This window comes from Rosa chinensis, chromosome 6 (genome assembly GCF_002994745.2).
Source record: "Rosa chinensis cultivar Old Blush chromosome 6, RchiOBHm-V2, whole genome shotgun sequence".
Classification (NCBI taxonomy): domain Eukaryota; kingdom Viridiplantae; phylum Streptophyta; class Magnoliopsida; order Rosales; family Rosaceae; genus Rosa; species Rosa chinensis.
This window is the reverse complement of record NC_037093.1, coordinates 51,180,479-51,203,328: the sequence shown is the minus strand read 5'-3', so window position 1 is coordinate 51,203,328 and position 22,850 is coordinate 51,180,479. Positions and strand designations below refer to the sequence as shown.

Sequence of the window (22,850 nt, the reverse complement as noted above, 5' to 3'; positions counted from 1 at the left end):
AGGTGGAATAACTAAGTCGAATTTTGGGATAATAACTAAAGATGGCTTGGATAACTTGAAGCCGTGATTGTTGAAAATAGTGACTTAGATTAGAGTCTATATGTCAGAAAAAATAAAGTGTCATCTATTTTAAATACTCCATTTAACTCAATAAGAAATTTTAATTCTCACTCACCCAATTTAAGAGCAAAATGTCCATTTTATGATCTTCGTCTTCCGGTTGAATTGAGATGTGATACTTAATTAGAAGGTTTGTAGTGAATTTCAAGATGAACAAAGCCCAATCGGTCTCGCCTTCAAATTTGGCCGAAGTTGGTCGAAATTTGAAAACGATACCGAAAAGGGCTAAAACTTCTTTTCTTCGATTCATTGTGTATATGAATAACATAGTGCAAGACATATATGGTTTTGAATGAGGGTTTGAAGACGAAGAGAATTGGACAAATTTTATGGTCGGAGTTGGCTAAACGAGACGATAGCGACGCCATAAAATTTCGACGTCGAAAAACAAAATTCTGGGTTTGGAGCTGATTTTTCAGAGTTCCCAAAATTATAAAAATGCCACTAATTTAAATATTTTATAACTTCTTTGTTACAACTCCAATTTTATCATGTCACATATCCACGGACTCAGTTTAACATTTTTCACAACTTCCATGAAGAAAATTTCTTCAACTAGTGAAAAAAAAATAATCCTTTTAGTTTATTGCCTCCCAGTAAAATGTTTTGAATTGATGTAATCTCCTCATCTTTTTCGTCAATCAAAGTTTTATTTATCTAGTTTTAGGAAAATTAGTCCCCATTCCCAATGCCCAAATATTATTGATTTTATTGCCCCTGAATAAAATCCAATAAATTTTTATTGCCCCGCAATAAAATGTTTTGAATTGATGTAATCTCTTCATTTTCTTCCTCAATAAAATTTTATTTGTCTAATTATAGGGAGATTAGTCCCCTCCTCCCCCCCAAAAAAAAATATTTGTAGTTTTTATTGGGGGCAATAAAAGTTTATTAGGTTTATTAGGAGGCAAAAATGTCTCCGATGACGTATGAGATCTTTGGTGACCTCCGGCAAAATCTCTGATGGCTTATCACTCTTATGTGACAAAGGGAGAGAGGGCAAAATGGTCTTAAAAAAAACTTAATTGGTTATTAGGGAACAAAATGAGTAATCTTAAGGGCAAGTGGGAAAGCTTATAATTTATTGGGGTAAATAGGGACATTTTCCTTAAAAATAATCATATATGTGGAGTGACATTTTCCTAAGTTGGGTTGATTAATTATTGAATATTAACTTGACGAGGTGGTAACATGACTAGTGATCATCGATTCATTCCCATTACGTATAGTGAGTACTTCACTGTGAATAATCAAGTGAAATTTAATACGCATATGGGGTGAAAATTAGTTTACATATCAAACTAAAAAAGAATGATCAAATTAACCAACACCATAATAAAAAAATAAAAAAATAAAAAAAAAAGATGATCAAGTTCACAGTTCACAGTTTTACTGTAGCCATCACACGACCACACCATTAAGAACACGATTTTTAATATAAAAAAGAATTAACAAATAAACAAAACACCATTATTATAGCTTTATGACTCGGGCCACTTAAACTAAGGTCGTGTCAGATCTTAACGCCCAAGAAAACAAAAGAAGAAACAAATAAAAGGGTATGCAAATAAAATCTGAGATGACGGACCAGTCTCTTGCGTAGGTCGGTAATGGAGCTTTATATCATTTTCTTTCTTCTCCGTGGCGATGGAGCTCTGTTTTTTACCACACTTGGCGTGATTATGTGAGATAAACTCTAACTAATTATAGTTGTAAACATACTTTGACGCCCCCACAATGCAAATGGATTCAAGCATATTATTCACTTCTTGAAGTCACAGATCGATATAAGTTTGTTTATAGATACGAATCTAACAATAATGGTTTTGGTCGTACTAGAAACTACTATATAGTAACAGTTGCGATGTTCAGAACTCAGAAGTGTACGTAGAAAACTGTAGGGCATGAATGTGAAAGATCAAAGATGATCAATATATATGTTGGTAGTTGCAATATTAATGCAGGTTTGGCATTTTTCTTCATCAATCATCATACTTGACCCTATTGCATTGTTGAATGTGAAAGAGATGTACACACACATACATTGCCAATTATTTTCAAAAGTTAGGGTTAATAATAGGTTGATTTAAGTTGTTAAAAATCTATAGCTCAACACACACACAACTGAATTTGATTTGGATATATAAACCTACGTATTAATTCATGTCGAACACGATTTTTGGATATAGCTAGAAGCATACATGAAGCTTACAATCATATAAGATATCCACTTTAAATTATTTCATGTTCTATAAGCCATACCCATCGCGCTAGATTATGTGACTAAATGTCATGCAAGAAATTTATGCTCAAAAAAGATGTGATGCAAGAGACTAAGGCCAGTCTATTTTGCATTTTTCCATCTGAGAAGCAGTACATGTGTAGGAGGAAGATAATGGGACCCTATAGCTTCTTAAACCTGGGTTGCATGTGATTCTTTTGAGTTTAATCAGTTGTTAGTTCGGATCCCGGCTACTCTAAGATTAGTGTGCTTTAAAAGAGTCGATTATTGCAATAATTCAACGTCGCCCATCCAAAGGTAACAAGAACAAGCCAAAATCTTCTAAAGGCGTGTCACTCCATCACTTTGGCCTTCTACTTAGAGGGGCTGGTTGTGTAGGGTTTTCCATTCTAGGTTGTAGCCTTTGGCATGTGTGGAAGAGGAACATGTTTGGTTGGTCATAGCTTCTTCTTTTTTTTCTTTTTATAATTTTTTTATTGGGATCACACAGTATTCTCTAAGGCTTTCTAGGTCTAAAGACTAATTCGTGCCCAGAGATCATGTTAGAATGTTTTCTTCCCACTGGCCACCAAGAATAGATTGGTTTTAACTTCAATCAGCGTCGGCAGGATTCAAACCCGAGTGTGGGGGTACCACACCTGAAGGCTCTTACCAACTCAACCACATGTGACGGTTTGGTTTTTTGTAGCTAGCTTCTCTTGATGTCATTCTATCATATGAAGTTTCTTCAAAACTTAATGCCAACTTCAGTCTCCGAAACTATGAGATCCCTTAAAATATCATGCTTACTGTTTTTATAGAAAAGAGAATGTATCACTTTTTCATATTTTCTCATTATCTTAAAGAAAATGTGTAAATATAGAAATGATTCATGATAATTTAAACCTGTACTCTTTTTACTTCTTTTTTTGTTTTTAACCACTTCTCTCGTCTAGCTTATCTTCAGTTCTTCTTTAATTGACAACAAATAAAATTATATGGAAAAGTATAAATACGAGCGATCAATTATATGAAAGCATTTACAATCGTAGGACTGAGAGGCAACCTAAGATTAAAAGTAAATCAAGCGGCTGGAAATGTGTTTAACACTGTTGTCCGTATATCTCACCCAATATATCCAAACCTCTAAAATTTTCTTGACATTGGGGCATTCTGCAAAAAATCATAAGTCCCACAGGGATTCCATATATGTATAGGTGACTGTTCCAAGTGTTTAAAAGCTGAGATGGGGCCAAATTTGTGTGTCAGGAATTGAAGTCTTATTTTGGGGAGAAAAAGAAAAGAAGTACTGGGAGACAAAAAATTCACAAGGGCACTCTAGTCATTCAGAAAGGAACTGTCATTCAATTCAACAGTAGAGCTTCGAGGGTACTAGTCAAGAAAGATAATCGTGTTATATAATCTATAATCCCTTTAGTCTTGCGTGGGGCAGCTGTACCACGTGGCCGTGCAGTTGTCCAATCAGTATTCAGTAGGGGGTATTTTAGATATTTTATTTTTAAAAAGTAGGGGTAGTTTCAAAATAAGGTAAAAAATTTATGGTGTGTGATTGGTGAATCGTACCACGTGTCTGGTATGCATAACGTACTCAAGAATTTTTCATCCCTTTAAATGTTTTACCACTATCCACACTTGTATTTCCTGTCTCTATTTCAACCCACTGTCCCAAATCCCTTTCCACTTTCACAAAAAGCCCTAAATGCACAATTCGATCCCTTCTCTGCCACAGTGTCTCTCTTCCCTAAGAAGAGGAACAATAATTGTAATCCATTATTAAGAGTTGTGTTTGCTCAACCCTTTTCAGGAAAACCAGCCCCTTCGCATGTTAAGAAACCAAACCCAGCTGCCTGGAATTCCATCAGAAAATCCAGATCCTTATTCAAGCTTTCTCTTTAGCTAGTAGTATCACTGTTGATTCTCAAACAATTTAAGCAAACAAAAAAAAAGTACTTGAAAACTCTGTGTGTGTGTGTGTCTCTCTCTCTCTCTCTGAGAGAGAAAGAGCCAAGAGGTGCAGTCCTCTCAGAGCTCTCCCATCAATCTCATCACATCCACAACAAAAATCATCATAATCTTTTTCTGCTTCACCATTTCCAGCTCTATTTCCTTTTCTCTCTCTTTCTCTCTCTTTTCACTCCATCCATCTCTTTTCAGAATATGGAATTCCGTCTGTAATATCAATCAATAATTAGGGTCAGTTTTGTTTCCTTGTTTTCATAATCAACACTAGAAATCAATCAAAGATTTATCGAGTACTGTGCCAGTACCACTTCTTCAAAAATTATTTAAACTCAACTCTCTCTTTCTTTGTGGTGAGAATCGGAAACCCTAGAAGAAGAAGAAAGTAATTAGTAAGTCCATGGATTCAATCCCAGATATGGATGACTCCCCCAACTCTGCAGAGCACACAATTCAGAACCATAACCTAATTATGACCACAGCTGGCATGATGATGAACAGCGGCGCAGCTAGTTCTGGTGTGACACTAGCAGCTTCGGCTTCTTCTTCTTCATCTTCTCCTGGTTCCAGTAGCCGCTACGAGAACCAAAAGCGCCGTGACTGGAACACCTTCGGGCAGTACCTGAAGAACCACCGCCCTCCGCTCTCCCTCTCCCGCTGCAGCGGCGCTCATGTTCTCGAGTTTCTCCGCTACCTCGACCAGTTCGGCAAGACAAAAGTCCACACTCCAATCTGCCCCTTCTATGGCCACCCCAACCCGCCCGCCCCCTGCCCCTGCCCGCTCCGCCAGGCCTGGGGCAGCCTGGACGCTCTCATCGGCCGTCTTCGAGCCGCCTTTGAGGAGAACGGAGGCAAGCCCGAAGCCAACCCTTTCGGAGCTAGAGCCGTTAGGCTCTACCTCCGTGAGGTTCGGGACCTGCAGTCCAAAGCAAGAGGAATCAGCTACGAGAAGAAGAAGCGGAAGCGCCCGCCGCTGCCGCAACAGTTGCCTCCACCGACTCAGCATCAGCCTTCTCCGGGTGCCAGCTGTCAATAAGCTCAAGTCATAGCTCTAACAATGATCCATTGATCTAATCGATGGAAAATGATGAGCTAGCTCTAGCAGATGGTATTTTCTTAAATTTCATGCTTTTAAGTTGAAACTATGTTGGTATGGTATTTGGGTGTTGTCTAGGGTTTAGTAAATTTTATGTGGTTGTTGGTAGCCACTCTGAGCACTACTTGAGAGACTACTTGTGTTTCAGTTTCTGTGCTTAATTAATTTTCTGTTTCTTCTATTTGCTATGAGTAGTTGAGTACTGAAAGCAATTATTAGATCTACATATCATCTTCTTGTGACATCATGAATCTGTCTGATTACTCATAGATTTGCTTAGTTAACCCATAGATTTGCTTGGAGCTTGGAGCTTCTGCCTTTTTTTTTTAACCTTTTTTTCATTCACATATTGCAATTTTCTTGAAAGCTGTTGTTGGAAACTCCAAGTTAACTCAGAATCAAACACTGGACAAAGCTTGAAAGGACTTTACATTAGGATCATACATGAACATGTCAGATATGACTGGTAGGACTATATATACAAACTTTCTTTCTTTAGTGCTTTGTGTTGCAGATTAGTCAGACAAAGCCTCTCTTTTATCTCTGACTTCCCTTAGCATCTCCTTCAGTGTTCCCACGTCTTCCTACTTTACTGTCTTAGGAATATTTGATATATATATGGCTCTACGCCACTACCTCAGCTCACAGATCATTATTTTTGCAAAAATAATTCATGGGTTTAGAAGCAAATTTAACATGATGGGTAATTAGGTATGTTTAAACCTAATATATCGATCGGTAACTTGATCATCATGAGTCTTGCTAGGTATTTACTTGAATCCACTGATCATCTGATCGATCTGATACCTGCGTCAGTATTGGTATGCACATGCACATGCACATGCACATGCACATGCACATGCACATGCACATCCTTTATCATATAAATATGTTTCATATGAGACTTTCCTTATTTGTCATATCAGTCTCAGATAGTCAGATCTTCCTGATCAAAGAGAGCAGCACCATTGGAAATTAGCACTACTGTCAAGTCTGCAACCCAGAGTGTGAGACATAAATAGTATTAGAGAATTTTAGTGAGAATTCCAATTTCGTCAAAACATAATTAATTTGTGTCTTTGGTCAAGCAAAACATAGTCAATGGTCATAACTGATGGGGCTTGGGGAAAACCATATTCTCTGCTAGAACACTTATAGGTTAAAGAATACAAAATCAGCTAGGGTAATTATTCAATTAATCAGTCTGGCCGACAGCTTGTCTGTGATTGGATACCCTGGTGTCAAATTTTTCTGTAGGACTATATATTTAACATACCATCATGAGGTTTAATCTAAGATGCTAATTGGCTGAGTTAAATTTTGTGGCTCATTCATTATATTAGGAGAGAAATTAGATAATTAGGGTTTAGGTTCTAGAAAGCCTTGATTGATTTCCTTTTTTATGTAGTAGTGGGTATCTATATACGAAGTATCACTTTAACTCTTAGAGGATCTATTCGCACTGCTAATCATTTTGGTCCAACATATGATTACTATCAAAAGTAGTATGTTTTAGATCCCATGAAGAGACCCCTTTCAACTATTTAGTACGTAATTTAAAGGAAAAACTAATCAGTTGTGATCTATGTGATGTTATCATATACTATATGGTACTGTACATTTAGTAGGATTTGCTTATGGATTAATATTATATTAACTTGATCCGCTAATTTAACTTTATTATTTTGTTCAAATACATTCATTTTGGGAAACACTAGGACAACTGCGCACCCTTCCTGCAAAACAGGCACCTAGGAATTGTTTTCTCTGATTTTCAATCGTTTATTACATTATTCGATCTATATCTTTTTCTTTTATCCTTGAAGTATAAATTTTGGAAATTAGCTAGGTATTCGTTGCTTAACTATATCGATTAGTTGTCCACTTTTCAATTTTAGTACATTCATAATCATGTCTTTTTAACCTAAACAGAAGAGCATTTACAGATTTATTTATTCATATTAAGTTGCTTATCTTTTCTTCTTCTTCTTTCATGCTAATTTTTACTGATTCAAACTAGCTTGACCTGCTCCTTTTTTTTTCTTTTTTTTTCTCTTTGACTAAATGAAGTGCTGGTTTTGGTTAGTATATATCTTCTCTCCCATAGTCCCATGAATCTATGATCACCAATATACTGATATTTGATTTGTGATGTATAGTCTAGATAGCTATCTTTTTCATACATGTTAGAGATTATATTTATATATATGCATTAAAGTGCCCAACTGTCCAAGTACAAGGTACCCCCCGCCTCTTCATATTATTGTGTAGAATGACATTGAAGAGGATTCATGTCTTCCTTATTCACATCCCCAATGAGGGCATGGAGTTTGTCTTTCAACTCGATCAAGTAGTCCAGCATATTTTTATTCATCAGTTAGAGGTTGTAGCTAGGGCGGAATTGAACTATTGAACGTGTTGTTATTTGACATTTTAAGCACCATAACCACGGTAAATTATTCAGTGGATGCACAGGATCCCCCTAAGGGAACGTTCAAGATGTGAAAGTGAAACCCCCCACATGTGCGTTAAAAGTTAAAATGCTGGTTTGCTTATTGCTGCATTATAAATGTGGCCAATGGAGGGGATGCTATGCCTTGTTGGTCGTTTGGACCTCCAGAGGATTAGTCCTTGGGCCTAGAAAGTTTTTGAAATATTATGATCAATCCGAAAAAATGGTGTCAGAAAAATAAGCACCGATATTCATCGTATGGTAAACGGATTATTCTCCATGCATGCTTTGCATACAACCTGAAAAGCTTGAGTATGGGAAACTCTATTTGAGTGCACATACACGCGCAGAAGTGATTCCTCATTTGGATATTTGAGGATCATGGCCATATCTAATGGTAGTTAAATGAGATAACCGCTTCTAGTGACCAACTTCCCGGACTCCCAAATTGTTACCATTCATATTTATGTACCACTTTATTAATATTTGCGTCAACCTCACAATCTATCTGCAGAGACGAGACTCAAGAGTGAAGAGTGAAGACACAAAATATTTTCATTTAATCACATAGCACACAAGCCGTCAAAAGTGGAATTAGACGGGAGGGTATTACCATCAATCAATTATTATTAGTTTTACAGGCTCCAATACTACCATCAACCAATATTTCATGGTGAGCATCATGCAATTTATGGATAGTCAACCGACATGAACGTCTAGATGGACCTCTTTTGCTTTTCAATAATGCTTGTCATGAATTGAAGACAGTAAGTAATATATAGTATCTTAAAGAATCTTTCTCAGCACTTGGGATTGATTTAATTTGTAGTCAATGAACAAATTTGCTACTCATTCATGAATGAAATAATTGCCTAAAATTAGTGAAGCCGATTGTGTGTCCACCAATAAGTTATAGAGAGACTTTCACTATGACAGTAGTTGACGCGGTACGTCAAATAATGATGGGAGCCCTCATCAAAAAAAAAAAAAAAAAAAAAAATTCTAGGGGTACTTTGACTAAAGGATTAAATTGTAGTTATCACTAAGTGATTGTAGTATCTAAACATGAAATTTCTAGAAACAGTACACTTATGTCATTTTTCGTATCTTGTGCAAACTTTACTTTCCATCACAGTCATTCTCTTTAATTGATAGGTATTAACACGAGACAAAATAAAAAGACGTTGTAATGTTCATAGATATCCGATGTTTTCTCTCTGCTGCTGTGAATTTCTGTTCTATAAAGGGAAGAACCATGAGTTCATGTCCTGGCCACTGGTTGGTAGTTGGTCAGTATAATATAACGGAAGGCAATTATGGTTCCACTACATAGGAGTTTATGTTAGATGCAATTTTGGTCATTCTGACATCAAAGAAATAAAGGTACTCCTGCAAATTAGGTTACTATCAATCTCAATTGTGATACACACATTCCTTCGTATAGAAAAAGATGAAAATTACAAAAATTGTTACGCAAAAGTTTAAAGTGCAATCTGACCAAATATAAATTTGAACAAACAAATTTTCCCTTGATATAAATAGGGTACTGCATTTCTACTGAAATGGTTAGGTCGATCGAGTTCAAAGTCACATGGGTTAGTTAAACTTATGAAGCTACCAAACAATAGGATCTTGAATGTTCATTAGTGCAATTCAAAGAAATTGAGCAGTACTAGTAGTTCGATCATAACAATCACCGAGCCGGTTGGAATCAAAACAAAGTTGCAGTACATAAAAAAGCTGCAAAGATTTACCTTCCCCATATGTTTCTAGCTGCAAGCTAGTCTGCATTTGCATGATCTAATCCTGTGAATTTGTGAATAATGATTGCAGCTTCTCTGAAGAAAAGCTAGCAACCAAGGACTACCTAACAGGCTAACACCAACACCCTGTACTCGATCTATCAATCTCTGGTTTAAATCGACTCGTTAGGTCTGCTGCCTTCATTGAGAAGGTAAGTTTATTAATTGTTCTGAGATCTCGTGTTCCTCCGGGGAAATCATCAATTGAATCGTTCTTAATGGTTTTGCAATTTCATAAGCACGATTGCAACGATTTTTTTTTGTTCTAAATGAGCTAATTAATTTAAGATCTTATTATAGAACCGAAACCCTCAATCTTCGAGAAAGTACACTCTAATCTCCATTACGATTCTTTTTGTGTTAGTAAACGTAACTCGCTCCGTTACAGATCAGAGGGCTAATTAGGTTTCTTTTTTCCGACGCAAGTACGAGAATCCCGCATTCAACGGTCAATCTTCAATCCCGGCCGTCCAACCGTGCACTCCGAACTCTCACGTGCACACCTGTCTCTCTTGTCGTGTCGCGGTCAATAATATGTGCTCTGCCCTCCGCTATTTGCCTCAGTCCGAAGACCGCATCTCCACCGTAAGAACACCACGGGTGCATTACGTGGCATCATCCTGTCGACTCTTTCCTTCCACCTCGTTCGGCGTGCACCTGTACGAGATTTATGTCGCGTCCCCATCAATAAAACCCTAATGGCCCTCTGATTTCCGTTTCCCCAGCTGACGGTGGGTCCCGCACGAGTCAAAAAAAAAAAATTAAAACGTTGGAAGGGCGCGAGTGTCCGTACGGACGAACACTAGTAGGGTTTGATCCAAGAGGAAAGTTTCCTTTCTTTAAAAAAAAAATTTTCATTTTTAACTTTATAAGACATGGATGTGTCTTGTCATGTCGCCTTGGAGTAAGTAAATGCTGTTTCTGAAACAACCAGAGAGGTAGAAATGGCCATGTAGTATTCAGTGTATATACCTTTTTTACCCAGAAAAATCCAATAATAAGAGCAAGTTCACCCGTTGGGTCACCAGGTCACCCACTATTTACTGCTTTTTAGTGTTAATTTCACCATCTGGGTCACGAGTACAGTGTATTTCGTGCCCTGGGTCACGAGCACAGTGTATTTCGTGACCCAGAGAATGAAAATATACACTAAAAAGCAGTGAATACTAAGTGACCCGGTGACCTAACGGGTGAACTTGCTCGAAAGAAAGTGATGTTGGATAATGTTCTTCTTCATCTTCTTCTTCTTCTTTTAACCATGGATGGTTTTCAATTTAGATGCTGTTGAATTTATACCTAGCTATTCAATTTGGTTTTAGATGTTCGACGACCCTCAGTCTGTGTGGTAGTATTGTCTTTCACGCTGATGTACGTGCAGTACTATATTTTGACGGATTATTGGTTTCTAATATTTTCTTCTTTCTTTGTTTAAACTCTAGATTTAGCTTATAGACATTAGTGTTGCCTAAAGCTGTGCGGCAACAGTAAATACATAACATTATTAACTATTCAAATATAGGGTTACGCATCCCATGTCTTGTATTCTATAGTATTGTTTGCTTGAAGCCAAAATTTCCAAGAGGTTGAGAATGGAGTGAAATATAAAGATGTATGATAGTCTTGATGAGAGGATTGACTCCAATTGTTTTAACGGCCTGGTTTTGAGTCCTTGTTGTCTTTCCTTTTGATTCTCTTTTCCTGTTTGTAAAATATGTTGTTGCCTGTGACTACCTTATTGGGCATTTCTAATCTTTTTTGGTTTAATGGAAATAGTTTGTTATTAGCAAAAAAAAAAAAAAACTGTTTTAGTGGCCATATTCAATATTTCAATTACTGAGGGAATCAATAATGTACTCTATATATAGAGAAGTCTATAAAGGGAAGGTCGACCTATATATATATGCTTTTCTTCACACATAGCTAGCTAGCTAGCTCACTGTATGTGACTATGTGTTGAATGTCCCAGCAGTGATGTAAAAGCTTAAATCGAATTAAAAGTAAGGTACGCGTTAAAAGTTCATGACCGAAGAACAGTACTGTTAATTAAGGGTAAACAGTTATAATATACTTGCTCAGTACTCACTGTCTTCCTTCAACAATGTTTATTTCATCACATGAAATTACAGTAATTGATCGATTAGTAAGTGAATCAACCTCTTGCATTTCGTGTTACTTTTAAATTTCCTTACATGATAGTCTCACTGCAAATACGGACGTATAGTATAACTACGAGTTAATTGGCTTGCATCCATAAATCCTTTTCATTGATCAAGCCTAGCCTAGCCTCTTAGATTAAGTTATTACTACGTCTATTATATATTTGCCCGACTTATTTGTCTGACGGAACACCCGGCCAGAAACTCTCTCTCTCTCTCTCTCTCTCTGTATGCAGGTGTATTATGTACAGGACCACCATGCAAACCTGGGCTTGCATGATCAATCTACCAGTAGCAAGCTAGGTATTAATTACATGAATTATGAATGCATGCAGGGCTAGGGTTCGACTAAAGGGCGCCATATCTATGATGCGTGGTTAGCTAGCCTTCTTCTCAGAGAAAGTGATCAACAGTATTGAATTGACTGATCAGAGAGAGAAAGAAAGAAAGAAATTAATTAAGATCATGTTGCAGGAATCACAGGCGCTAGCAGTCCCTTTCCTCATGTTGACTACTTAAGTGTCGTCGTCCTCACTCCTTATTAGTAGCTATCGCGTGCTTTCTATAACAGTGTTGTGATTAAATGGTGTCTGTCTGTCTGTCTGTCTGTCTCTAATCTCTATATGCACGTACCATTCTCACTGCATGATGAGGTTCAGATACATTTTTTTTTTTTTTTTTGGGAAATGCATGATGAGGTTCAGATCGTATAGATGCTTGCCCTAAATTACACCATAGTTAATAGTTAAATAGTGTTAAACTTTTATTCAATTCCCACTTTAGCCCGGTCTTTAATCGTCTGGATAATTAACTTTGAGTTATGAACTATTATCAGTGTCGCTTTATTCCTTACCTTCTAGCTAGCTAGGTATTTGGATAGATTTCTGAGACATCTCGGGAGAAAATGATCGACTAGCCCAACTCTCTTTCTTCTCTCTCATAAGTCACAGGATCATGGAAATCGCTGTCCTTTTCTTTAATTGGGTGTCCTCTAGTGAAAGCATAATAATCTCCGCAGTATATGCCATTCTAAATTACCAAAAAATTTGTTTCACTTAACTGAGTTAAACCAAACTTGAGTCTACTGGAATGAAAAATGTTAAACAACTTTCACTATTAGGCGCATGCAGTATCAACATTATTTCACTCTGCAACCTGTTTACGTACGATGGGATTTAACCTAAACCCCTGTTCAATACCCTTGAGTTCTTTTACAAAAGTCTAGCTTAAAGAATCAAGTTCGAACCGAATAAATCAGGTCCAGGACATGATTGAGATTGATGACCGCTCTATATATGATGCCATGTTAACATTATCAACAAACATGACCCACTACTAATTGACACATGATTGATATTTATCCCCAGTTTAACGACACATCGATCAAGTATATGATTTTATCGATCTAAAAGGTTTTGATGCAATCATCACCGGCTTATAATATATAATTTTATTTCATCACTTTGTTTTAATGTTTCTATCTTCAAATAACACAAAGATGTAGACCAACACCAACAACATTCTGTGAAGTGTAAAACCATTCCGAAGGCCATGTATGGTCCTCTCTCCTAACATCTAAAACAGCTTTTATTCCAGCGATAACAAGTTTCAAGACCCACCAAAATATGGGCCGGGCCTTTAAAATGGGTCTGATATTACGGATCTAGAACCAAACGAAGGCCCAAAAAGCCAGCGAGAAATGAATGAATAAAGAAAAAGAAAGGGAGCGAAAATGATCCACTGATTCAGATTTGAGCGCCACCGACACACATCTCTCTCTAGATCCTCCACCGGTTTCTATGGGGTCTCTTCCGCCGCCGCCCTCGTTGTCGTCGGACCTCCTCCACCCACATTCCTCTACCAAACCAACCACCCCATCCCAATCCCCAATTGACGAAACTACCCTCCTAAACCTGTTCAAATCCCAACAGAGCCACCTCAACTTCTTCTTCCAGCACCTCGACCTCTCCCAGACCCTCTCCTTCACCCGCACCCTCCTCCGCTCCTCCGGCACCATCTTCTTCTCCGGCGTCGGCAAGTCCGGCTTCGTCGCCAACAAGATCTCCCAGACCCTCGTCTCCCTCGGCATCCGCTCCGCCTTCCTCTCCCCCCTCGACGCCCTCCACGGCGACATCGGCATTCTCGCCGCCGCCGACGTCCTCGTCCTCTTCAGCAAGTCCGGCAACACCGACGAGCTCCTCCGCCTCGTCCCCTGCGCCAAGGCCAAGGGCGCCTTCCTCATCTCCGTCACCTCCGTCGACGGCAATGCCCTCGCCTCCGTCTGCGACATGAACGTGCATTTGCCCTTGGAGAGGGAGCTCTGCCCCTTCGATTTGGCTCCGGTCACCTCCACCGCCATCCAGATGGTCTTCGGCGACACCGTCGCCATCGCCCTCATGGGCGCCAGAAACCTCACCAAGGAGCAATACGCCGCCAATCACCCCGCCGGTCGGATCGGAAAGTCCCTCATCTTCAAGGTCCGGTTTCCAATCCCCAATATCTAGGGTTTCTGTAGTCAATTTTTTTTTTTTTTTTTTTTCAATTTGTGAAATTTGATTTTGATTTTGACATTTTTTTTTCAAGGTGAGAGATGTGATGAAGAAAGAAGAGGAGTTACCGGTGTGCAAGGAAGGGGACATGATAATGGAGCAATTGGTGGAGCTAACAAGCAAGGGATGTGGCTGCTTGCTTGTGATCGACGACGAGCATCATCTGATAGGGACATTTACCGATGGAGATCTCCGGCGGACTCTCAAGGCGAGCGGAGAGGCCATCTTCAAGCTCACAGTTGGGGAAATGTGCAACAGGAACCCGAGGACTATTGGGCCGGACGCAATGGCTGTCGACGCCATGCAGAAAATGGAAGCTCCTCCTTCCCCTGTGCAGTTCTTGCCTGTCATCGATGAGAAGAATGTAGTGATTGGCATTGTCACTCTGCATGGATTGGTTTCGGCTGGCCTTTGATATATAGATCATACTCGTGCTCCTTGTCTATGTGCATTCTTGTGTTTAGCATTTGTATTCATTGTGATTGATGATGAATGATGATGATTCTTTGTATACTAAAATTTGAAGCCGCCTCTAATTTCGTTGGGTGCTACGGTTCGTTTGTACTACTGCTACTATTCTTTTTGGTGTTGTAGATGGACGGGAGTTATGATTCCTTGTATGTCTTCACTATCTGGTTGCAATTACACCAGTATTAATATACCATATTTCAGTGCCAGATTTCATTTGAGTTTTGTAGCAGTTGAACACATTTCTGCAGTTCAACACGATGGGAGATTAGTCTTTCGACAGATGAGCTTTTAGTATTTGGACCTCAATTTTCAGAGCCGCAGACAGACTAACAGAGGCTCAGTGTGCATAACTGCATATGAAAGAAACATGGAAGAGTGGCTATCCAGCTAATGTAACACAGAAAGCTATCATGCTTCTAAAAGATGCACCAACGAGATAAAAGAATTGGGTTCCAAGGAAACTGAATTCAAATTTCAATCACGACAAATAAGTGATGGTATTCTATTCCTTCCTTTATCAAGACAAGTACAATTCATAGGGCTACGCTGCTATTCCTCCACAAGTCCATATGCATATAATGACTAATATAGCGGATATTATACTAGAATACAACAGGAAGCCATAAAAGGGCCAATCAATCACCTACATCTCATGCCTAACTGGGGACGGAGCATTTTATTGGGTTCACATAATGATTCAGTTCTAGCACGATTAACCATCACTGTCATCACTAAGAATATGAATGTTCTGAGGTGCCGTACTTTCTGCTTGATGACTAGCTTCTGAAAGCTTGCCAAGATCTGGTATTATATCATCAGATTCCGAGGATGATTCACTTGAAGTTACAGATGAAACATCAGAGGCCACCTCTATAGGCAGAATAGGAGTTTCTACCGCTGCCATTGGCTGTTGCGGAGTGCACACGCCTTTATATTCATTTGGGATTGTTGATTGGAATTCATGTGCCTTCATCTCTACCTCGATGCTAGAAGCAGGATTTCTACCATTGCCATTGGCTGTTGCAGCATTGAGTGATCCTGTTGGATTATCATTTCCTTTCAATGTGTTGGAGATTGAGGATTGCAGGAGACGTGCCTTCAATTCAGCCCTGATGCTAGAAGCAGCACTGGTTGCAGCATCAAGGGAAGCTATTGGATTACCGTTTGCTTTCAACATGTTTGAAATTGTGGATTGCAGCATACGTGCCTTCAATTCCGCCTTTATGCTAGAAGCAGAGCCAAAACCCAAAATCGGTGGCGATATATCTTCCAATGTGTACTGTTTCAGCTTTCTTTTATCAGTGAGATAAATGGGACCAGTGCCACAACTCAAAATCGGTGGCGTTATATCTTCCGATGTGTACTGTTTCGGCTTTATTTTATCAGTGGGAGAGATGGGATTATCCACCTGCCCAGGTGATTGTGCATTGCTTTTGGGAAGATGTTCATGCAAATACAGGCCAAGATCATCTTTCGCCCATTTGATGACTGCACTTAATTTTCCTTCCAAAGCTTCAACAAGTAGATTTAGCTCGCTGATTTCATGACGGTAGAGGAAAAACTTGTTACTCCAAGCACAAAAACAGAACTGCTTTGCATGAAACAGACATGAGTATCTGTCTACAGAACAAGGACAACCTACTGCAGAGAAATGAAGATCGCAGAAACAAATGCTGCATTCCCTTTTCATGGTAGCATCAAAATCTGAATTCATCCTCTGTGACTTCAAAGAGGTGCAAAAATATTTCCTTCGAATCTCTTCAGACTTGAGACGCAACTGAAAAAAATTGAAAGTATTGATTATCAGCAACCAGGTTAAAAGATGCATAACAGAGTCTCACTAAGTGCAAAATATCAACTAGAGAAGGAAAAGGAAAAAGCAAACCTAAATACCTAATAATTCAATGCCTTTGATTAAAAAGGAACTGCTTTATGCTTCAATATGTTGGTGCAAACTCATTCAAAATCCCGTAGGTTTCAAGCAAGATCCGCAGATGACTTTAAAATAATGTCATGGAATCTAGAAATTACCTTGAGTGCTTCTGTTAAGATCCCATCCTTTAAGCAGGCATTTTTCCAGCGTAAATTCTCTGAGTTTTTGTTCTTCTTCAACAGTGAAATTTCCCATTGTGCCCTTACAGCTTCCCTAGCTGCTCCAAGCAACACCTTATCATAGGATATAGCTGTTTTCCTCCCCTGTTCAGAGTAAAGTTCAACAGCATTCTGTCCATGAGGCAACCAGTCTAGAGGAGCAAAACATGCCCTCTCAGAAAAATTAAAGCCACAATCGAATTCTGAATGATAAGCTCCAGGGAAGACAAGAACAAACTCTCCAGGACGCTGAATGCAACGAAAGACAGGAATGTCCTCTGATTTCAATGTGGAGGGGGATACTTGCTTAACCTGTACCAAAAAGCGCATGACATGAAAGATCAATAAATATTAATAAAGGTAAAAGAGAAGTGATCATCTCTTCCAAAGACAGAGTAACCTTTACCAAATACAAGAACGGTCATAAACACATGTAAGTAACTGACTTTAGTATGGCTCACCAGCCTATGCTGTTTTAATAAATCTGGAAAGGACTTCCTCATGGCTGCCTCAAAATTTATGCGGGATTTCCCAGGGACACCATACCAAACTTTAGGAGCACCCAGATGATTGTAACACAATGAGTATAAGTGGTGCTCTTCAACTCTCTGTTTAAAAAAATCAATGAAAATAGATCAAAGCATTATCAAGAAATAAAAAATAGTAGTTAGACAAATCATCAAAAACATTACGATTGTAAAGTTAACATACTTCAAAGTACATCAATAACTCGTCAAAATTGCAATCTGAAACAGATGTAGCAGGACAAACATTATAAATATCAAATCTTACCCAAAGACTAGATGAAAAACACATTCCTACACGAGTCTGAGGCACTAAAATATGACATGTGTCATGGCTTTCAAAAGAAAGAAGAGAACCAGGGAGTCTGGGTAGATTATTTAAATTCCAGCCAGATGGCAAGCAATCAGGGTAATCTGATGTTTCCAAAGGATTGGAATCATGTGATACTGTTGGAAATCCACTGCCAAACGCTTTAGTCTCCAAATAATTTCCACAAAGCACCTAGACAATACACCAAGATAACAATTAAAAGCATAAGCTGCCCAATAAAAAAGAAGAAAGAAAGTTAATCAATGATCATCTCAATTTTTATAACATACCTCGATTCCTTCAGTTGGGTTTTCAATGATACGTTTATATTCAGCTTCAATATTCTCCACTGACGGCTCCCACTGCTCTTGATTACCTATGACGTCACTTTTGCAGAAATACTGATGCTTGAAATCATCTGCATACCTCTTAAAACTGTCAAGAGTGAATTCTGGACCAGGTTCCGATTCAAAGCAATTGACATCAGACTGTCCTGTTTCACCCAGACTTGAGGTAGATTCAAATCCAGAGTCCAAACCCACTGTCGAGATTCTTCTCTTCTTTTTTGTGCTCTCATCAGAGCCATCCATTTTACTCCCCAGCCCATCAATCCGCTGAATATGGGGAGCAAATGTGGAACTATTCCATATGCTGTTTTCCTCAAGAAGGGATGGAGGTTTCCAGGAAGGAGGAGGACTAATACGACAGATACCATATTGCGCTGCTCTTGCACTTATACTTGTAACATACTTAAGAGTGTCCTTAAATTCCTGCAAGAGAAACGCAAACTCCTTCAGATAAGAAAAATTAAACTTTTATAAGCAAGACGGTTGATATTCAACAAAAGATTCAAAGAAGATCTCTGTCATGAAACAAATGCACTAAGTAACCACAGTCAGAAAAAAGAATCACCTCACCTCATGTGTTGGATAGAAAACAGGAGCCTTTTCAAGAGTGTCTATTACTGCACCCTCAGGATGCCACCTTTCTGTTACCTATTCCAAAAATGCAATCAAAAACACCAAGTGAAAGAGTGAACTTGACATGGCAATGCTTTTAGAAAATCAAAGACGGAAAAAAAGGTTGAAACTAGCACCTAATAATCATACAATTCAAAGAGAAGAGAGGCAACTGAGTGAATTAAAATCAACCTTTACACAATAACCGGATTCTGGACATCCACGAGTAACACCTTTCGGGAGGCGGGGTTCCTAAAAATAAAAGGTTAATCAACTTCCAACCAGAAATGAAACATAAACAACTGCAGTAAACTTCCAGCAATCCTACAATTGTTCCCAGCAAAGAGAAGAGAAGCAACTGAGTGAATGAAAATCAAGCTTTAAACAATAAGGCAAGTTATTGAAGCGGGTTCCTAAAAGAAAAAGTATTAACAACATCCAACCAGAGACGAAACATAAACAACTGCAGTAAATTTCCAGTAATCCTACAATTGCCTCAGTGAATGAAAATGGAAATGTTGAAACCAGTACCTAATAATTATACAATTCAAAGGTGAGTGAATGGAAATCAACCTTTACACAATAACTGGATTCAGGGCTTCCACGAGTAACACCATTGGGGCACGTTTTCGGAGGGGGTTCCTAAAACGAAATAGTATTAACAACTTCCAACCAGAGATGAAACACAAGCAACTGCAGTAACTTTCCGGTAATCCTACAATTGCTTTCAGCTTTTTTTTTCTTTGGACAAACAATATCAACATAGTACACCCTTCATCTATTCTAAAGGGGTAGAGATACTATTAAGCCCAGAGGACATGTTCTGGTCCTCAACATATTGGCCACAGAAAGTGGTAAAACATATATAAGAATAATTATTACCCAAAAAACACACATATGACAACAAATACATAGAGGTTCTTCATTTCTGATAATATTCTTGCTATTAGCTACTGTTCTTGGTACTCTCATACAAGATATGATTGTTGTGTTTATATTATTAGCCCAATTGATGATGAAACATATACAAAGCTCTTAGTCAGCAACATCGTTTGCAGATGCATAACCAAGTTGAAATTTGAATTCAAGGTAATTTCATGCTTAAAATAATTACATATATATGACACACTGACAAAAAGGGCAGGAGGGAAGAACAAACCATATGAAACTGTTGTGGGTCAGATTGCACTGAAGTGTGATCACTTTGGTCGAAAAGCAACCATGGCCTATTGTGAAGAAATGTTTTGACCTTCTCCAAGGCAGTCATGTCAGATGTTGCATCCATCTGGATTGGCCCTTGCTTGGAAGTATCCACAACAGCATTGGACCTATGGGTTTCTTCAGCTCCCACAACTGAGACTTCTGCCCTCTTCAGCGTGAAGGAAGTACGAGGCGCAAAACCAGGTGGAACCGAATTGTTTTTCATATTCTCCCAATTGAGATTCAAGCCTTACTGCATTCTGCAACGGATGGTACTGCAAAAGGAAAGTAAAAGAAAATAAACAAGACAAAAACAACAGCAATCTAGAATTGCAAACACTGAAAACATTGAAGAGATTATCAGGTGTAACAGTCACGCAAAATGCACCGGTTTCCAATTGAGGACACGAATATAGTATCTCCAACGAGCCAACAAGAAAAGCGAATATGTAAAGGTAACGTGAGAGGAAAATAAAAAACACACTCTTTCAAAGAAGGAAAGAAAAACAGAAGCACATCCCAACAATCAAAAATTGGAAAATTATGAAACCATTGAAGTAATTAACAAGATTCTCACAAAATGCACATCCCTCAAATAAAAGGCACACACATATCATCTCCAACAACAAAAGCAAACATGTAAGTAAAATGATTCCACATTCATGCCAAGTGCAGCTAATATTATGCTCAATCCAATAAAATCTGCGTCTGCTTCATTTATATGACTGTGTAAGAGTTCTAAAGAACAAAGAAAACCCAGAAACTGAAAGAACACAAGAACTCTGAGTGAAAAAATCTAAACAATTTTGAGAGCTCATAATTCGCCATATAAAAGAAACAATTTGCTACCCATGAAATCAATAAGCAAGACAAAAATGGATCTGTTCCCAATTTGGTAAAGAAGAAAGACACACCCACAATTTCACTTGACAGACCCAACCGTTCTGCAAGACCGAGTCTTGAATTTGGAGACAGGTTCGCGCTTACCCTACCTGAACTGGTTTGGGTTGTTGGTGGGTAAATATGAATTTGAAACACAAAGAAACAATGTGTTTGTGGGAATTAAGACAGAGAAGAAGGGTCAAAAGTAAAAGTAGATTCGGCTGCTTTGGATTTGCAAACGGTTCTGCAAGTTCCAAACTCTGGACTCCGTTTGCTAAAATGGATGGGCTTCTTCTTCTCTCTTTAGTGGGTTTCTTGAAGTTCTGATAGTAGCCCATATGTCCCCCTTCCACGTTTAAACAATGTAAATTACTAGATTTCCATTACTTTTAGGCAGTAATGATTCTCCTTAATAACTTCTTTTCCTTATCGCGGGGGGGGGGGGGGGGGGGGGGGGGGAATTGTCCTTTAATCAATCGATTTCAGAACATTTCATTTACAAAAGAGGGAAGAAGATTCACAACATCGATGTGTACTTATACTAACATGAATTGACGGCTGAATTTTGGTTATTTAAGAAAAAGCTGACTATAAATATCAAGGGCTGAGATCATCTAATAATTGTTGCGTCACTTACACCGTAGGTGTGTAGAAAAATTTCCAACAAAAAAGAGACTTATATCATTGTTGAGTCACAATTTGCTTTACAATTGTGCCCCCAAAACCTTGAAGTTTAACTTGTCTTTCATTATGTTTCACTTCACCTATATTTATCCCATTTTTTTAAACTAGAAACCCTATGTGTTTCTAACTGAAAGTGATAAGTAATAAAAGCTTTTTCAAATTGACGAGCAATCCTAAATAAAGCTTTTGATTTGTTATGAGTGGGTTCTAGACTTGTTCTGTCTCTTCTAGGATGCATCAAGGACACTCATTCAGGTAGTAAAACTAAAGTTCGTTGTGTAGCTTTCTGAGACTGAGCAATCTACTGAAGATTCTCAAGCCTTAGTGGCTCGTCCCAAAAAGAACAAATCAAATAAAACAGTGGTTTATTTTTCCACGAGCCCAACCTTAAGGAAGACGTCTCATGGAAATAGATCCTTAGTTCAATCAATTTAAATTTGTTGATTCTAGAAAATGTACCGGTACTTTTTTAATGAGATATGGTTAGTGTTGTAGAGGAAAGATCTCACATTGGAAAAATGACAAATAAAAATATAACTTATAAGTGGATGAATCACACCTAATTATACCGAGATCTTTTATGATTAAAACACAATACCTAATGAATGGTTAGGTTGAGATGATATCGGTACAATCGTGGGTCATGAGCCACACTTGTCGTTATTTAACATGTTATAAGAGTCAGGTTCCTCTCCAATCACGTCTCTAATTGTTAAGGACCTTATTTAGGTTCAATAAATTAGTCATCAGAAATATTCTGATTGAATCGTTAATTGACTATGTCTTCGATGTGGGGCTTGTGTCTCAATTTTCAATGTGGGATTTGGATTTGTTAATTGATTCGCCAAGTTTCCAATGTGGGACTTGTGCCCCAATTATAGGGGTCATCATGGGCCCGGCCAGGGCCGGTTCTATCCTAAATTTTAGGGCTTAGGGTAGGGTAGGGCCTAGTCAAAGTCAACAAAACTTAGGACCAGATCGAGGCCTCAATATGTAAGCCCTTGCCAGCCCTTAAAGGCTTAAGGCCCTTTTCGTAAGGGTCAAAAGGGCCGGACCGGGACGGCCCTCCAAATAGAGCCAATTAGGGCTGACAAGGGCCGAAAGGGCTTACTTTGTTTGACAATATTTTTTTTTTGTTGGCAAAATGTGGCTCAATGGTTGTATAACTTGTATCGGCAGGCAATTCAAGACTCATTTTTTGTTGTTGACCCTATTTAATATGTACATCTTGTTTAAGTTCCCATAATAACATTTGTAAATATTAGTTAAAGTAGTCATGTACAATTAATTATCTCTCTAAATCTTCTAAAATTAATTGTTGTTTGACAAAGAAAATATTAAAGAATATAAAGC

The 22,850-nt window shown here is 38.4% G+C and overlaps 3 protein-coding genes across 8 annotated transcripts; 2 read left to right on the top strand and 1 right to left on the bottom strand.

Moving 5' to 3' along the window:
• The first annotated feature begins 4,025 nt into the window (after positions 1-4,025).
• Positions 4,026-5,639, top strand: LOC112172159 (protein LIGHT-DEPENDENT SHORT HYPOCOTYLS 4). Its single transcript, XM_024309382.2, has one exon. It carries the CDS (start codon positions 4,722-4,724, stop codon positions 5,355-5,357), a length of 636 nt encoding a protein of 211 aa, XP_024165150.1. The 5' UTR covers positions 4,026-4,721; the 3' UTR covers positions 5,358-5,639.
• Positions 5,640-13,556: 7,917 nt separating this feature from the next.
• Positions 13,557-15,065, top strand: LOC112172158 (probable arabinose 5-phosphate isomerase). Its single transcript, XM_024309381.2, has 2 exons — positions 13,557-14,304; positions 14,411-15,065. Exons 1-2 carry the CDS (start codon positions 13,627-13,629, stop codon positions 14,789-14,791), a joined length of 1,059 nt encoding a protein of 352 aa, XP_024165149.1. The 5' UTR covers positions 13,557-13,626; the 3' UTR covers positions 14,792-15,065.
• A 254-nt stretch (positions 15,066-15,319) lies between these two features.
• On the bottom strand, positions 15,320-21,090 carry LOC112172156 (putative lysine-specific demethylase JMJ16). Of its 6 annotated transcripts, none has more exons than XM_040508740.1 (10): positions 20,850-21,087; positions 19,891-20,206; positions 19,305-19,373; positions 18,924-18,983; positions 18,690-18,767; positions 18,063-18,542; positions 17,731-17,964; positions 17,385-17,546; positions 16,879-17,250; positions 15,320-16,624 (listed from the first exon to the last, which is right to left on the bottom strand). In XM_040508740.1, exons 2-10 carry the CDS (start codon positions 20,155-20,157, stop codon positions 15,560-15,562), a joined length of 2,787 nt encoding a protein of 928 aa, XP_040364674.1. In that variant the 5' UTR covers positions 20,158-20,206; positions 20,850-21,087; the 3' UTR covers positions 15,320-15,559. The 6 variants fall into 6 exon arrangements, with proteins under 6 accessions (XP_040364674.1, XP_040364675.1, XP_024165146.1 ...); XM_040508741.1 differs by having other exon boundaries at positions 20,924-21,087; XM_024309378.2 differs by having other exon boundaries at positions 20,846-21,085.
• Between the last annotated feature and the right edge of the window lie 1,760 nt (positions 21,091-22,850).

What these genes read in the sequence shown, in the direction of transcription:
- LOC112172159 (XM_024309382.2), top strand. Translation starts at nt 4,722, where the DNA reads ATGGATTCAATCCCAGATATGGATGACTCCCCCAACTCTGCAGAGCAC.
- LOC112172158 (XM_024309381.2), top strand. Translation starts at nt 13,627, where the DNA reads ATGGGGTCTCTTCCGCCGCCGCCCTCGTTGTCGTCGGACCTCCTCCAC. An exon ending in GAAAGTCCCTCATCTTCAAG is followed by an intron (nt 14,305 to 14,410) that starts GTCCGGTTTCCA and finishes TTTTTTTTCAAG; the next exon opens with GTGAGAGATGTGATGAAGAA.
- LOC112172156 (XM_040508740.1), bottom strand. Translation starts at nt 20,157, where the DNA reads ATGAAAAACAATTCGGTTCCACCTGGTTTTGCGCCTCGTACTTCCTTC. An exon ending in AATCCGGTTATTGTGTAAAG is followed by an intron (nt 18,768 to 18,923) that starts GTTGATTTTAAT and finishes TTTTTGGAATAG; the next exon opens with GTAACAGAAAGGTGGCATCC. An exon ending in TCTTAACAGAAGCACTCAAG is followed by an intron (nt 16,625 to 16,878) that starts GTAATTTCTAGA and finishes AATTTTTTTCAG; the next exon opens with TTGCGTCTCAAGTCTGAAGA.